This window comes from Phyllopteryx taeniolatus, chromosome 19 (assembly GCF_024500385.1).
Source record: "Phyllopteryx taeniolatus isolate TA_2022b chromosome 19, UOR_Ptae_1.2, whole genome shotgun sequence".
Taxonomy (NCBI): Eukaryota; Metazoa; Chordata; class Actinopteri; order Syngnathiformes; family Syngnathidae; genus Phyllopteryx; species Phyllopteryx taeniolatus.
In genome coordinates this window covers 14,222,880-14,240,615 of record NC_084520.1, presented here as the reverse complement: position 1 = coordinate 14,240,615, position 17,736 = coordinate 14,222,880, and the positions used below count along the sequence as shown (strand labels likewise).

The following is a 17,736-nucleotide window of genomic DNA, read 5'->3' as shown; positions in this document are numbered from 1 at the left end:
ATATGTGCTATGTAAGCTAATTTCACATTTAAAGTGCGCTGTACTTTTCAAAGGGATTTCAGTGAGATTCACAAGTTCACATTCACGGGAGAATACAGTTTGGTCCTCAGCCTCTTAGTTGAAATCTATGTCTTCAACAATACTTTCTTGACACCAATCACAGCTTTGGCACCATCTTGTGGCAAAGGGTGTTACAGAAAAAGCAGAAGAATAGATAAATAGGTGCGTTTTTCGGTGAATAGCTGAGGATAGGCTCCACAAATCAAAACAAAACATGAACAGGTGAATTTGTGAATAGCGAACCGCAAATTTGTGGGGGTTCACTCTACTTGTTGTGTATACTGTAATTGTTTGTCTACTTTAATTAAGGTTTTATAATGGTGACCCTGGAATGAATGATTCCAAATATAGAATCAGAATCATCTTTATTTTGCCAAGTATGTCCAAAAAATTATATATATATATATATATATAGTAAATAAGCGCAATGGGAAATTTTGTATTTAAACTGTCAACCAGTGCCATATAATGGATTGAAGTCGACCTTCCGTGTACCCTTGAGGACTAAAAAATTCGTATCAAATAGCCCCTGATAGGAAAAAGGTCTCCCCCCCTTAGCAAACAAGCGATTACTGTTAAGACTAAAAACACACCCATGGTTCAACAAAACAAAACACTGCACTCTAATTCTGACTCGAATATTCCACAGTAGCAGCCCATCGAGTCCAGCGACATGCTTTTAATTTCCAAGTATATGTCTTTAAATGCGGAAGGAAGACATCTTTTTGCCCGGGGCGTATCATCAATAATGTCTAAGCCCAGCCAAAGTCATCCAAGCAAAATGATCCACTGTGACACTGTTATTTCCATAAGATATGATTATAGGCCAAAAAGGCCCGGGGAGTTAACTTTCAAGCTGCCACAATATCACCGGTGTCCAGCACACCTCAAACACTGCTCATCCATCATTGTTTACAGCCACAATTAAAATCCAAATCCATCACCATTTCGCCAAGTACACGTGTTAGCATTGGCAAAGCGCATCATAAAAAGCTCAGCCGGCGAGCCGTAAAACAAACTATTGTCATTTAAATAAAAGGCTATAATTGGCCTTTTTCCATCCGTCTGATTTTTATGTCCCACATAGCTCGAGTGTGTGAACAAGCAGCATGCGTGTGAGCGTGAAGGTGAAGTCGCCCGCAACTCCCCAGCTCACGCTGTAGCACCTCCTCACGTGTCGACTTCTTTATGCCATATTTTGGACAAAAAAAAAAAAAAAATGCCGTTTGCCTTTGTAGACACATTAATCATGGATGAAATCCTTTAAAAAAAAAAACAATAAAATTTGTTAATAATGTTTGTAGCACAGCTTTCACTATATTAGAATGTTGACACATTGGACAACCATGAAGTGCGATACAACTGTATTACAACTGGTACGTGAGCTTCCTTGTGTGGTTCGGGTAAGAATCACTGAATTAAATCTTCAAACTGTGCGTAATGTTATCGTGGCTTGAGTACAGTTCAGTTTTATTTAACATTGAACTACAATACATTTGCATTGAATCTTTTAGAACCGTTTGTTTTCAAACATATATTTAGGCACTATTTTTATTTGTGCAATACCGGTACATATTCATTACACATGCAGTCATTACAAGTCAAGTACAAATACGTTCAAATACGCCCTGCCTGCGTTTAATAGCTTTTGGAGGCAGCAATCAAATGTGAAAAATGCGTTATTGTATCAATTACGACAGCAGGCATCAATACCCCCGTGATTAGCCTCCAATCGATCACGACTGGCGCACTAAAAATCCCACTGCCATGATGATGATGACGATGACGATGGCGGCTGAAGGTAAATGTTTCTTTCTCTGTCCTTGCAATAACGAGAGAAATGGCCATAGCGGTAGGAGACTTGAACTAACTTGGGATTGTCAAAACGCTTTGATTAAAGACCAAAAATAGTACAGTTCAAAGGATGTAATGTAATTGATTCATTATTATATGAGTGATAAATTATAATAGCATAACAACGCTAAATTTTTTGAATATAGTTTACATTTTTCATTTACATTATATGAGAGGTCATGCCAATACAGTTTTATTATTATTATTATTATTAGTGCGATAAGTAAAATATTTAATGTATTTGTAAGATACAGTTCTGGAAAAAAAATTACAAAACACTTGACTGGACTTTTTGAGTATTTTGACCATTTTTTCGTTTTCGACAAATTCTCAAATGAGAATATATATGTTTTCATATATATATTAGTCATTTATTTGTCTACATGTATATTTTTATATTTTCTGAATTTGTGACTGGAATGTGGGAGTTATGTTGTCAGTAGTAGTGAAACAAAAACATTCATTCTACTAAAACATATATTTATGAAAAGCAAAATCAGAGAGACTCTTAATATTTTCCAGAGTTGTAAATGATGAAAATACTACTAATGAAATACTTCCACAACTACTAGTACTATTACTAGTGGTAGAAGTAGTTATTATTTATTACCACTACCAGTAGTAATACTACTACGACTAATAATAAGAATAACAATGAGTAAATATAAATATGTTCTAGTTGTGAAAGAGTTGCTTGAGTTTTGCCAAAGTTGTCGACAGCTCGTTATGACGCCTTTCGTTAGCTAGCCGCTGAAAATTCTCGGCTTTATTTGATCGTCCGTATTTACGGCATTTGACAGCAGGCATCACTGTGTCGTCCTGATAAAGGTTACGCTCGGCTTCGTCCGACTGCAAAATGGCTCCTTCTCGCATTAGCTCGCAGACCTTTTTCAGTTCGAAGGAGTAACTGTTGGACATGTCCAAACGGCCCATGTGTGCGATAGCCTGCGGTCATCTTTCCAGTTACTGTTTTACTGTATGTGCAAAAGCGTCGTGTTAAGAGTATGGGGAGCCTGCAACGGGGCTCATGCGGAAGTAGGTCTTAAACCAAATTTGCATGTTTATTTCGGGAGCCTTATTAGCATTGGCAAACATGAACATCCTGCACAAGGAAGGCTGGGAGAAAGATAGGAAGTACACAGCAAAATGAGATTTTTCATCAATTATTACATTGATTCAAGTTTCTAAACAGAGCTCTCAATCAATGACTCTTGTGTGCAGATTGACATCTTCTCTTATTTAATCGTGGCTCAAATTGATCCAAATAATAATAACAAAATACTGTACATTACGATGTGATATGTTCTTTTGGGTTCAAAGTGAAATGTTTGGCAGCTTTGTTAACTCAAGGGATTGTTAAACTCACGAGGTTTTCCATACATTATATTGTTTCTCATTTGAAAGCTTGGCTTTAATTCCACGTAGATGTGCTCGAACAAGATGTTTCAAGATTCTGTCTCCTTAAATTTCTCATCATGTATTTTTCCAAGTGATGTATTTTTCAAGATGTGTTTGTGTAATGGAAAGCGGTGGTGAATTGGGGCTGCAAGGGGGAGTTCAAGAAGACCCGTGGATGTGTCCAAAGCAACAACTTGTATCTTTATAATACTCAACTTGCCTATTTAATGCAATAAAAATCAAACGCTGAACTTGTAAAGACAAGAATGACAGAAGTTAATTCATGCTCTTACTCCTTTAGACACTTCCTTCAGCTGCTAAAACACTTTAAATCTTTAAATTATGTATTTTTGACAACCACTCACCCTGATGGTTGGGTGTGTTTATATTCAGTGTAATCCATCTTGCCAAAGGACAACATTAAATCCCTTCACTGTATAATTAGTGGAGTTACAGTACCTGGCATTGTACTGTTAAAAATAGGCACAAATAATAAAATGTACATGTTCATTGGATGATGACTGGAATTTTTTATTAAACATTTGTGGAAAATGACCTGAACCTTGAGTCTGACTTATAACACAACAAAAGTTTCTTTTCTTAGCTTGTGTTCATGAAAAGCAGTGATTTTTACTTATATCCATCCATCCATTTTCTACCGCTTTTCTGAGGTCGGGTCGCGGGGGAGGTAGCTTGAGCAGGGATGCCCAGACTTCCCTCTCCCCAGCCACTTCATCCAGCTCTTCCGGGGGGATCCCGAGGCGTTCCCAGGCCAGCCGAAAGACTTAGTCTCTCCAGCGTGTCCGGTGGGACGTGGCCGGAACACCTCACCGGGGAGGCGTCCGGGAGGCATCTGAATCAGATGCCCCAGCCACCTCATCCACTCTGAGATCCTCCCGGATGACCGAGCTTCTCACCCTATCTCTAAGGGGGAGTCCGGACACCCTGCGAAGTCCCCCAGCAGAAAGATGGAGACCCCAGCGGGAGCGCTCTCCAGCACCCCCTCCAAGGACTCCAAAAAGGGTGGGCACTCTGAACTGCTGTTTGGTGCATAGGCACAAAGAACAGTCAGGACCCGTCCCCCCACCCGAAGGTGGAGGGAGGCTACCCTCTCATCCACCGGGGTGAACCCCAACGTACAGGCGCCAAGCCGGGGGGCAATAAGTATACCCACACCTGCTCGGCGCCTCTCACCGTGGGCAACTCCAGAGTGAAAGAGAGTCCAACCCCTCTCAAGAGGACTCGTACCAGAGCCCAAGCTGTGTGTGGAGGCAAGTCTGACTACAACTCGTCGGAACTTCTCGACCTCACACACCAGCTCTGGCTCCTTACCTGCCAGCGAGGTGACATTCCACGTCCCTAGAGCCAGCTTCTGTAGCCGGGGATCGGATCGCCAAGGTTCCTGCCTTCGGCCACCGCCCACCTCGCACTGCACCCGACCCCTATGGCCACTTCCACAGGTGTTGAGCCCATGGGAAGGGGGACCCAGGTTAGCCTTTCGGGCTGTGCCCGGCCGGGCCCCATGGGTGCAGGCCCGGCCACCAGGCGCTCGCCCTCGAGACCCACCTCCAGGCCTGGCTCCAGAGGGGGGCCCCGGTGACCCGCATCTGGGCAAGGGAAACCTAGATCCATATATTTTGTTCGTCGTAGGGGTTTTTGGAGCCGTGCTTTCTCTGGTCACTCACCTAGGACCTGTTTGCCATGGGTGACCCTAGCAGGGGCTCGAAGCCCCAGACAACTTAGCTCCTAGGCTCATTGGGACACACAAAGCCCTCCACCACGATAAGGTGACGGCTCAAGGAGAGGTTTTTTACTTATAATAAAGGAAAAAATAATATGAAAAACCACCCACCCCCACAAGGTGTCATGTTGGACAATATGTATAATGTGTGTCAGAAAGGTTGCAGGACTGGTGTCACAAAAGATATATTTCGAACCCAAACTAAAAACTATGGGTTTTCCCCTTCAATGTAAGTTAGCAAAACAAACAGCACATCGACAAAGATATCCTGTGGCATATCCTTCGTTCAATGGTGAGAAGACTGCACATCTGACATTAAAAATGACTTAAGCAGTTATGCTAAATTGCTATACATATATCATTTGTGAAACCAGTCTTGGAACCTTTCTGACACGCCGAGTACATTGGACACATGTCGAGACAAGATTGTTGTCACTGCTACAACCCGCACGCTTTGTGCTTCGCGGTATGATCTGATCGCGGGTATGGCTAGTATTTCCCTTGATTTGTGTGAACGGGCAGATATGTTTTCAGGCAGAACCGTTTGTTTGTGCGGATGAGCGACTCAGCGGAAGCTAATGCGGCCAAAGCATCTCTGATCCCTCAGTTAGTGGTTGAGGCGATTATGGACTTTTGAGTGTGCTCCGTTTGCATGCGTATGTGCTATGATTTTAGCCCGTTTTCTCCAGGAAAGGAAGAACACAAGTCCTCACCTGCAGTGCCGATGGACCCCGGCCACAGTTTCAATGATGGAGCACTCTCCCTCGTTGAGGCAAAAGGCCAAGTCCTTATCTTCTATGCAAGGCTTGAAAACCTCTGACCGCAGGCTGGGCTGTGTTGGGGCCATCGCTGAAGGAAAAACAAAATAAATTGTCAAATTCAGTACTTAAAACAAGAAACCAGTGAAGAAAAGGGATGTTTAGTTCTTTACAGGCTCTTTTTTTCAGCCGCTACAATGACTGTATTTTTTTAAATGTTAAATTTACTAAAGAACTTACTAAAATACCAACATACAAGCCACAACCCTAAAGCTGTATCGTAACTGGATGGATGGCTAGACTAACATAAGAGCATTGTCTGCCTGCAAAGTCTCTCTAACCTTTCTTTAGTTTACATCTTAGTGTTGGACAGAGAAAGAGATTTGTTGCTAGATCTCCTAGGCTAAAGAACTGAGCGTTGGTAAACAGGTTCGGTGATGAGCAGTCTTTATCCTAAAAGCCTTGAAAACAAATCAACAAGGTCTTTAAAGACGAGATAAGACGGGGATGGTGTGATCCTACGTGTCAATGTCTCTTGCAGCTTAGCTCGCTTTCACACCCATGCTTTATTTTCTCTTGTCAGAAGCAGTTTTGTTTTCACACAGTGAAAATTCCTGAACCGAGTTTGGTTACACCAAATAAAACAAATGGCACCAAGGGGGGTTCTCGAGTTTTGAAGGCTGCTAGAAGTGTGAAATACACCAATGAAAGCACCCAAATTAACAGAACATCAAATGTGTAAATTTGTGCTGCAGCTTACAGGTGAAGTAATCGTGAAGGGGCCGGGATGGTACCTTGAGGAACACCATGAGGGAAAATATGACCTTTAGAATAAAAGTAATGTATTTAAAGGAAATGTGAAAAGTTGAATTTCCCTGCTTACATTTTTTTTTCGATGCTAGTTTGATTTAAAAAATTAAACCAAGAAAAATCATTTCACTTTTGACACCATTAATGTGACCTGTAACTTGTACTACTCAATTGTAAAACAAAATAAATCTTCTCGAGAGGGGAATTGAAAATAAATAACTGAGATAAGGTTGTTGCCCAAGTGTGGACACCCTCTTATAACTAGGATGTGGCTGTGTTCAGAATGAACCAATCACATTCAAACTCATCTTAAAAGGGAGTCCACATACACCTGCCAGCATCTAAGGTGCCTCTAATTAACCCCGAATAAAGTGAAATTGTTCTAGTAGGTTTTTCTGGACATGCTTTGCTATTTCACGGAACAACGAGTCCCTAAGGGGATTTTGTCAACACGAGTAATTGTTCATAATTCCCTACACCTTGTGTAAGGCTCCAAAAAAAAAAAAAAAAAAACATCCCCAAAGAATGATGCTGCCACTGCTATGCTTCAATGTAGGTATGATGTTCTTTGTGTTGTGTTTGTGCCAAACATACCTTTTGAATTAAGTTCAACCTTGGTTTTAACACTTTGCAAAAAAGTATTTGAAATCTCCCAAACGCATGTGAAAAGTTGTGTTATGGAGCTACGTAACCAAGGTTGGACTTTTCGGCCATAATTACAAAAAGGTAGACCACATTTTTCACTGTTCATAATATTTTAACCAAATCAAATGAGAAATAACTCTGTTTTCAGACCCTACTACTATACTATTTGTTGTTGTTGACAAAAGGAAGGTTTGAAGAGAATAACATTTAATTTCTTGGTGCTAAAATAAAAAAATATAGAATTCAATGGGGATAAAACAATAAAATGGTACTATATATATATATATATATATATATATTACATTTACATTAGATTTATATATACTTTTTACATAACTGTACAAGGAAACCTTACATTAAACGTACTTATTGCGTGCTGGATGTATTGCGCCAATACCAAAACAGTAATAAATCACAACATGAAGGAGCAATACGTTAAGATTACATTACATAAAGAACAGGGTGAAGGGCCTTGTGATGTGCACTGAATTCCCTTCTCTAGTCTGACCCTGAGTGGCCCTTACAACTTCAAGAGCCTGGCGGCCATCCTTCGGCACTGCAATGCAGGGAGCTCCGCCCTGTGATATACTGTATGCACAGCTGTCAAACAAGCTCTCGTGGCAGGGCATCAGTATTGGGAGCTAGCACGGGGGAGCTACACGCTAGCGCATGCCGACCCACAAAGACAGAAAGAACTTTCACTCCGTCATATAATCGTCTAGCACTGCAAATGGGATTGACTGGTATTACGCTCAATACCTTTCCATCACAATTGGATTACACATCATTCTCCTTTTCATCCATTTACATTATTCGTGCGAGCACCGTTGGGAAAATCCCAGGCACCGATATTTTCCTAATTGCCATTCTGAGCCCATGCCGATCATCTGGCACACATTTGATGGCCATGATGCCTTGCATGCCGCGTGTCTCTTGGCCGGTGGTAGCCTCTCGACAGATGCTCTCGTCAACGATCACTCGTGGCGAAATAAAAACACTGTAATCTGTTTGTTGTGCCCCAGTGTCCCGTTCAATCTGTGTTTTGTTTATAGCCATTGATCAATCAATCTGGGGCTCAGATGTAAGGCGAGAGATGATGAGCGATGAAACGGAACACAAAAAGAGAAATATGTGGCTCCCGGGACCAAAGACTGCTGGGTGAGAGTAAACAGGACTATCTAAATCACTGTATGTATCACACCAATATGGAAAATGCAAATAGTTCATTTTTTAAAATCAAATTATGTACTTAGAAAGAATCTAATTTCCTGGCACATATAATAAGACTGCCCAGTGTAATCCAACACAAGGGGAAATTTCTCATTTTATTAGCTAGTATTACTACATTGACAATTGTACATTGACAATTATAAATTGTATTGTACATTGACAATTATAAATGTCTTTCTTCTAGTGGCTGTAGTTTCCTAAATTAAACATCTGACCACAAATTGAATGGAAAAGAGAACCTTGGATGGAACTCTGGGGGCCATCACACATGTTGGTGGCAGAGGAAGTGGAATATTGAATTGTGAGCCACAATACCGAAAGCACCAGAGGACATTTATGGTATGTTTATTACAGTATTGTTGATGTAGTTGGCAGGACTATATTACAGTGAGAGGAGTTTCTAATATTTTAGTTGCCTCATTTAGCTTCACGAGAGTCAAATGTCTTATCTTCTAGACACCTGGTAAAATAAATAACTATTAACTAAACATAACATGTTGTATATCCAAACTTGCCCTAGGATAGTACCCTGAGGGACACCATCAGTGATTAGGCCAGAGGAAGCTAAAAAAACAATGGTTGAGACTAGAGACTGACTTGAGTCATAATACAGAAGACAGCACATAACTACTAGTATGTATTCTAGTTTGCACTTGTGTAGCGATACAATGTATTATACTGAGAGGTATTTCAAATATTTTAGTCACTTTGCCTTATTTAGCTGCACAAGAGAGTGAAAATATGTTGGATACTGTGAGAATCTTCAACCAAACAAAATGTTTAACCATCCAAAATTTTAAAGATGAAAGTGAATAGAAGGGGCCTTTACATGGAACCATGAGGGATTGTATTCTGTGGTTTCTAAGTTATAATACATACCTGGACACCATGAATCATTTCAACCTAGGCTATCTAGGTATAGGGGGGGGTTCCCAAAAATATAAAATAAAAAGGAAATTTCAAATGGACAGCCTGCGCAGGAATCTGAAATCTCATTCATTCCGGAGTTTGTTGATGCTATGGAGAAACAAATGATCTTTAGATATGCCCTTGAGAAATACTGGCTGTCAATTCTGTATGTGTTTGCATTTCATCAAGCTGACAAGTAAGAAACTGATACTATGCCGACGGGTGCTTCTTTTCACTGACTGATCTAAGACATGAGAAACATATTCGAGCTAAACGTTCCTCTGACTAGTATGAAAATGCCCCAAAGATCGCAATGTATCGTATCGTCTGTTACAATACAGTATCGGCTCTTGGATCAAATATCGCAGTGTATCTCATCATTGGTCTGTAACAATACAATAGCAATACAGTATAATAGCATCAAATATCGATATCGGAATGTATCGTACCGTTGTCTGTTACGATCCAGTATCGCGACACTGTGTTAAACATCGATATGGATCACGAAGCCGTCTTTTACAATACTGTATCAAAAGACCTTTATCGATATCGCAATTGATCATATTGCCATCATTATTAATACACTGGCATTAAATGTCGACATCACAGTGCATCAATGACAATTACGAAACTGCGCTGATACACCAGTATCAAATAATGATATCGTGATGCATCATTTGTTTCTTACAATACACTATCAATACCAAGCATTCAATAGCAATATTGCAAGGTATTGTATCGTTGTCTGTTACATTCCAGTACCAATGCACCGGCTTTAAACGTATGCAATGTAACTGTATCATTGTCTGTTAGGACCCACTGTTATGACGCTCCATTAAATACAGATATTGCAATCCATCATTGACGTTTACGACACAGCGTTGATACAGCGGCATCAAATAGTGCTGTCATGATGTATCGCATTGTTGTGCTTTACAACACAATGTCGATAACTATAGATATTGCAAGACGGAATATCTTTGCCTGTTGCAATACAGTCGATTCACTTGTACGAAATATCGATGTATACTCTCGTTGTCCGTTTTGACACAGAATCAGTAGTACTGTACATCAGCATCATATAACATTGTCAGATGAAAACTGGCGGTGACTGGCTAGCGGCTTAAATTAGTAGTTCAATTCCTATTACGTGTGATTTGTCATGAAGACTGTACTGTTTTAATGTATCAGTGTATTTGTGGTTTTCACACTTGCTTAAAGTAATGGCTGTACATTCAGGAATTGTTTTAATTCAATTAGTTCCGATGGGCAAAATTACAAGTGAACTCTCAGAGGTCCCACTGGATTTAAAAGTGGTTCTTTATAGATCCATCTTTGCAGTCTTTTTTACAGTACTTACAATCCAACTGATGCGTGGTGACTAATTATAAGTAACAAACAAGTACAGTATTGAGTTCACTTAATGATCTTGAATTCAATTTAAATCCCGGCCGGTACACAAGTCTATATGGATGAAAATGCCTTCATAAAAGTCTGCTGCAGCGAGCGCTCCGATTCATCCTGGAGTCTTTGGAATCACTTTTACGTCTCCTGCTGTTCCGAGACGCCATGATGAGAATCGCTGATTTGCCGGGCAACTTTTAAGGAAATGTGCTGGCTTGGGATCACAGATGCCGCTGCTGCTGCTGCTGTGATCTGGGGAGAATTGTGAGGCCAGAGATCCTTCCCTCACATCGCTAAGGCTTTCTAAATGATGCACCAGTCACACATTTATTACTACATTATATCCTGTTGGTGATATTAAAAGTGCAGCAGTATGCTTGCCAGTAAATTACATACAATGATAAAAAAAACAAAAAAGTCAGCAAAAAATGTGCACATCTCAGCAATCGTGATTGAGGGAGTCATGAAAATTAACCCATCCCAAGACTTTTCAAATTCATCACTTTAATACTTAACATTTATTTATTCATTGCATTTACAATACTTAATTTCCCTTACTTTCGGAACATATTTTTTTGTATTATCTTCATATACAATATCTATCAACATGAAGTCTTTTTTAAATTTGAAAAAAATATCTTTGCTATATTTTATATTTACGGTATATACATCTATCCATCTACTCATTTTCTATACCACATATTCTGACGATTATATTTCCATGTACTGTAATGTACTGACATAGAAATGAATACAAATTTACGCTATACACAATAATCTATACATTATAATACTTTTTCATGAACACAATAACACTGAAATATTAAAATGTTATGTTTGACAGTAAATTAAGTCTAATCAATTTCATGACATTTATATCAATGAACTTTATTTCTTGATGTGTATAGATAACTACAACCTTAAAAGGCGGAATATATATTTAACATTGTAATAACTATTTAAAATGTTAATGTCTTTGTGTTGGATCAGCAAATTATTTTGTGTTAAGAATTGAAAATGGCAAAGGTAAAGCAATCTTACTTTAGAGTCTTGATCCCATTTCTGACATCAATGGAGCGAGTGATTTTTTTTTATGTTTTACTTTGAATATGGTTCTTCAGAAACTCCTCTCGTTCCTCACCTTTGACTGGACTTAATATCATCGTGCAAACGATGCCTTCTAGAAACGACAGTGTCAAGGTTATTCCCCGCCCACAGAAGGTGGATGCCCCGGGATCCTCGGCAGGGGCAGACGACACATGAGACGATTCCATTTACAATTGGAGCATTTTCCCTCCATGGCTTCCTTCTAATGCGCTCATTAGTGTTGTTGTGCGGGGCTTTACTGCCCCTGGGGACAGCAGCGCTTGTTGGAGAGCACTGCCAGTGTTGACAGCAGAAAACACCAAAGGCCTTTTCCAACAAAGAGAGAGAGAGAGAGAGAGAGAGAGAGGGACAGACGAAGAGAGCGTCCTCCCAGATGCTGCTGATTGCTTACCCAACATGCACCACTGCCTTGTGGGCAGGCTCAGAATCACAGAGATGTGTTTAGAGCTGCGGGGATGGACGTCACATTGTTAGAGACGGTGTTCAGTATTATCTGGAAAAAGGGTTGAGAGAATTGACAGGGATATTTTTTTTTCTCACCATTCAAAATCAATTTACACTTAAAGCAAACGCCCTCCTACAGACCAGTACAGCGGCGCCTTGAGGTACAAATGAGCCGTCGTTTGGCCAATGTTTTGCTTTGACTCGCCAGCAGAAATTTCAGATACGAGCGCCGCACGGTGGCATATTATCCGTCGACGTGTGTTGCTCCATCATTTGTGTTCAAATATCAATTGCTTTAAAGGTTATAACACAGCGACACCTATGCTATTTGTTAGCTTGTCATTGAATTTTTGCATTGTGTGTTAGCATTAAGCTAAGTGGACTTTAAAAAAAGCTAATTGATGTTGTTTTAAATACACCTGTATTTCTCTTTGTTGTATGTTTAATTTGATAGTAAACTTCAACTGGTAGCTGCAATAAACATGTCATTTCTTCTATTTATTTTGTAAGCAATGTTAGCTCATGCCATCATCATGTGAACGGGGAATCCCATAAAGGTGATTCATCCAACTATAGTGCATATATAATTTCTTTTTTCATTATTATTATATGTACTACAGGCGCCAGAAACCCTTTATTAATTTCTCACACGGAAAAAAACTTGCAGCGTTAGTGAGAGTTCATAGATTATCTTTTAAAAAAAGGGAGTCAATAAAACTTCGGGCCAGGATTATTGGATGCTTGGAGGCAGTCAAACCAATACTCATTACAGCAGGAAAGAACATGCACTGAAACGAATGCATGCAGTGGAGTACCAATATAAAAATGCCTTGGAGGACTCTACTGGTACCAAGGTACCAATATTTGTTTTGTGAAAATGAGAAGGCAAAGGGAGATGTTGCATTGAACGGAAGATGTAACCCCCATTTCCTTGTAAAAGCTTCCAGTGATCATTTTATGACTCATACAGAGTCACAGTTGAATGTAGTCATTAGCACGTAGCGTCGTTATTAGACTGACTCCGAAGTGCTCCTGATGATCCAAAGCAGCAGGTTAATGAAGCCCAGCCCACAAGAAGCCAAACGTGCCATAAAACCTCAAGGGAACCATTCGCAGCCCTTCATCCCATTCACATTTTTAATTAGCTGACGACCTCCCGTGTCAGCCACGTCTTCATCGAAGTTCACACAGCCGCTGTACACGCGCATCGGCATTCCCATTCGGAGGGCGTTCATAATAATAATAATATTACTACTAATAATACTTACCTACAGAAGATAATTCATTTAGAAATCACCATTACTGTGACCTAAAAATACACAACTAAGATAATGTGGTTCCACATCATTGTTTTTTTTTTTCATCACAAAAATCTGGCATTTGAACAGGGGTGTGTAGACTTTTTATATCCACTGTAGTTACCTACCAAGACTACATTCACACTGCAGTTCTTACAGAGTTAATGCCTGTGGGGATGCCTTTGGGAATTCTCAATCCAACACAAATGTAATATTATTAGATGCTAAGTTGTTTCGGAAGCCGCTTGTAGCGCTAATATGGAAACCAACAGCCACATTAGTCTTATTCACTGATCACGCTACAGTTCCGTTAATATGCCACCAGGAGGGACTAAACGTTATTTTTGTCTCGCGTTAAACACACAATTCGCTTCACTTGTATGTTTACAATTGAATCCTTATTTTTTGCTGATATTTTTGGACTTTAGCAACAATACCTAAGGGTATTCGTAAGCGTTAAGCAGTACTTTAATGACATTATTGCCGTTACTTAAGCGCCAACGACCAACAAGCACCGGAGGAATACGTTCAAATTTTTGCAAATTCATGTTTAAAGAGCGAAGGTGGCTTTTAGCCACAGCTATCGTATGAAGCTAAATTTAGATCTGGATTGCAGGACATGACATCAAAGAGAGATCTACTGTGATATTTTTATTTCAGTATAGATATACACTCATAATGTAGACTTTTTTTTTTTTTTTTTTTAAATCCAGAAGTACACTGCTGAATGCACAATGGGAGTGAGACATGTATGAATAGAGTTCCAGGTGTGTTGACACAGAAGTGACATGCCTGCCATTTTTGCCTTCATCGGTGGTCTAAATTAAAGGCCGTTTGACTGCCATCTGCTGCCGCATTCTTGTAAGAACATATTCACTCAAAGTGTGAGCATTGGTGAGAACAAATATCTAATAGCAAATCAGTCACTGCCTTTAACTCTAATAAATGTCATTTCTACTGCCATCTGCTGATTTATTTTAGTAAGAACACACATTGGCTCCATGAGACGAGAGCGTGAGCAAAGTGTGAACACTGGTGAGGAACCATATTTACTGTAAATGATCTCTAAATTCAAGCGAGTTGATAAACGTCAGTTTTATTCCCATCTGTTACTTCATTCTTGTAAGAAAACACATTCAGGCAGTCAGATGGGACCATATGTAGTGTCAACACTGGGTGAAGAACCATAGCTAATTGATCTCTTCACTTAAGCCATAATGACTGTCATGTGTACTGCCACATGTTGTTGTGTTGGAGGGGGATGTTGGAACACATTAAAAGCATTTCCGTTCATTTTAATGGAGAAAGATGAGAAATATGTCCTCCCTCTTTCCCTATGAATGACTGAATGACTGCATGAATGAATGAATGGAATCTCTAGCTGGTGCTTCCATCTCAATTTTAGGAATATAGCATATCTTTTTCTCTCAATGAACGAATGAAAGCCGCTCTAGCTGGTGCTGTCTTCTTACTTTTTTTTTTGAAATAAATCCTCTCTCCATCTCTCTGTCTGGGGGCAGGTAATTATTCACCCTTGAGAGGAAGCGTGGCGGTGGCAAAGGGAGAGAAAGGAAAGACAAGACTCCGGAATGGAAATTTTCCCAACATTTGATAGGCAGGACTGTCTCCATCCTCTTTTCCAGTCTCTCTTTTTGTCATCCCCCCCACCATCCCTCCCTCCGTCTTGTGGGACCTTCACAATGCCGCGGCGACATTCATGAGAGGCAGCAAGGCGGGAGTTAAACGACCCCGCAAAACGTGGACCACAGAGCGGCATCCTGTCGGCACGCTTGATTAAAATTCAGAGGCGCGAGAATACGGGGCGTGATGTACGACGAGCAGGTGGTGGCGGGTTTTAATATGCATGAGTGCACGGGCTCCTGCATCTGCAGACTGGCAGTCACTGAGCTTGTCTGTCCACTCTCTTGGCAGCTGTCTGGTGGGCACATGCAGGGAGTTTAGGTGGGGTGCAGGCACATATCAGTGCGGCACTTGGGGTGGGCGGTTTGATCAAATGCACTTCTCAGATCAGCGAGTGAAGCCCGGCTTGGCTTTTTAGTGCCTCACATTGTCTGCTTAAAAGGAGCAAAGATGGAGGTATAAGGCAGCCATTTGCCGCTGTATATTTGATTCATTTTACACAAACACAGATGGATCCAAACGGGCCTTGGAAAATGTGACTAAACGCTCACAGGACTACTTGTATTCAACGCTTCCACATTAATTCCGATGTTTTGCTCCCTCATGGCACAATTCGGCTAGGCGTCATGACAGCGTAAAAGGATCGGTGGAAATGCATGAAATAGGATAACCTCAGAAATAGGGTAAGATAAGAAAAGGATACTTCCAAATGCAACTGCGGCATGAACAGTCAAATCTCGCATGCACTCGAAATAATGCAAACAGAGCAGGATCACGGAGGAAAAAGTCAAGCGCCACATCCTGGAGATGGAGAGCGAGAACAACGATATTAAGGAGCAACTATGTTTTTTGTAACACTGACTATAACGCTCTATCACAACAGTCATTCAAAAGAAACAGGCCCTCTACAAACATTGCAACAAGGGGTTGTACGTAGGTCACATTCGGACACCTTTATGGTCTCACAGACAGTCGGACTTTATTCAACTCATGCAAAAATCCATTTAACCCTACTGCAGGTTTACCACAATATGTTGTTGCAAAGCATTTCTTTCTCCTGTCATTTTTCAAAATCATACACGACTATTATATACTGATGCAAGTAGCAACACTACGATTGTGTTACTTGAATGGCTGTTAAGAGTTTGACCAGTTCGGACCGTCTGCGAGGCTGAACGCATCCGAACGCGATTGGCTGAGCGAGTGTCCGAATGTGATTGGACGAACGAGGCGGGGGGCTGGCAGTGCCACCAAGAACTTGTGTGTGGAGGCGAAAATGTGCACTGCAAATATTTCACTGACATCATCGTTATTCAACTTTACCACCTACTTACCTATCCATCCAGCTAGACTCAAAAAGACTGAGCTACAATTGTTTTACAGTGGTGGTTAGACGGATACACTGTAGTTAGCAGGATTGCTAACTACTTACCCAGCATTGTAATTGTTTAGTTTTTTGGGGTCAAAGGGTCAATATACTATTGCTACGAACAAATCGAATGTTGATTGATAGTAGCAGTATTATAGCCCAATTCTTCCATGCAGCTGGATTGCAGGTGGGGGTGCTTTTATGTCCTTCGCTCGCATCCGCTTGTTATTTTGATGCCTGCACATATGATGCTGAGCGACAGCAGGGATTCTGGGGATGGCAATACAACGGAACACTGCAATTTTTATGTCAACTTGGCCTCATGTGGCACCTCCTGTTTGTTTTCCACGGGGGTTGACAGAGGCGGCGAGGTACACACCCGCACCGAGTGTTGTTTTAATTCCACACACACAATGTCTTATTTATGGAGCAGCAAAAAAAAAGTGCAAAGCAGCAAAACAAAGGCATACTGGTGCTAGTCTATGGGCAAGACCCATAAAAGTAAAATAAATAAGATTTAATAAAATAAATCATACGAAAAGTTAAAACGAATGACAAGAACAATGGATAGGAGTTTGGTTTTATAGCTAGAAAAGCTCTCTGGATTTCATGTTGGTTTCATCTCTAACAAGAGCAAAACCCAAATTTGAAAGTGAGACCAAAAAAAAGAAAAATAAAAAAAATCATTAAACACAGTACGAGTGCCTCTTTCACATCCGAGTGACTCATCAGAATAGTAAATGGACACAACAAAAGACGGCATCATCATCATCACTCTGCTTGCACTAATACACATTAAAAGCAAAGAAAGAGCGAGAGAGAAATGCGCACTCATTCCACACAGTGTAGCGCACCCTGCATGCTATGTTGCTAGGCGACACACGCACATACAGAACTTGAATGCAGCATCTCCAGTGGGCTACGCCAGTCGATGTGACCAGAACTGATGTAGATATTTCACGATTCTCGTCTGAAGTGAGCGACGGGGTCAAAACATACAGACGTGATTGATATTAATGCTGCGTTTGAGACCGCGGGGAAATCAAAACCATCACATTTGGAGCAAAC

At 40.6% G+C, this 17,736-nt stretch overlaps 1 protein-coding gene across 3 annotated transcripts in view; it reads right to left on the bottom strand.

Annotated features, from left to right (window-relative positions):
* The window catches only part of nrg3b (neuregulin 3b), a 237,616-nt gene that overhangs the window by 70,699 nt on the left and 149,181 nt on the right, over positions 1–17,736 (bottom strand). For all 3 annotated transcript variants that reach the window (XM_061756160.1, XM_061756162.1, XM_061756161.1), the window contains one exon: positions 5,767–5,902. In XM_061756160.1, the coding sequence (XP_061612144.1) occupies positions 5,767–5,902 (136 nt within the window). The remainder of the gene's footprint in view (positions 1–5,766; positions 5,903–17,736) is intronic.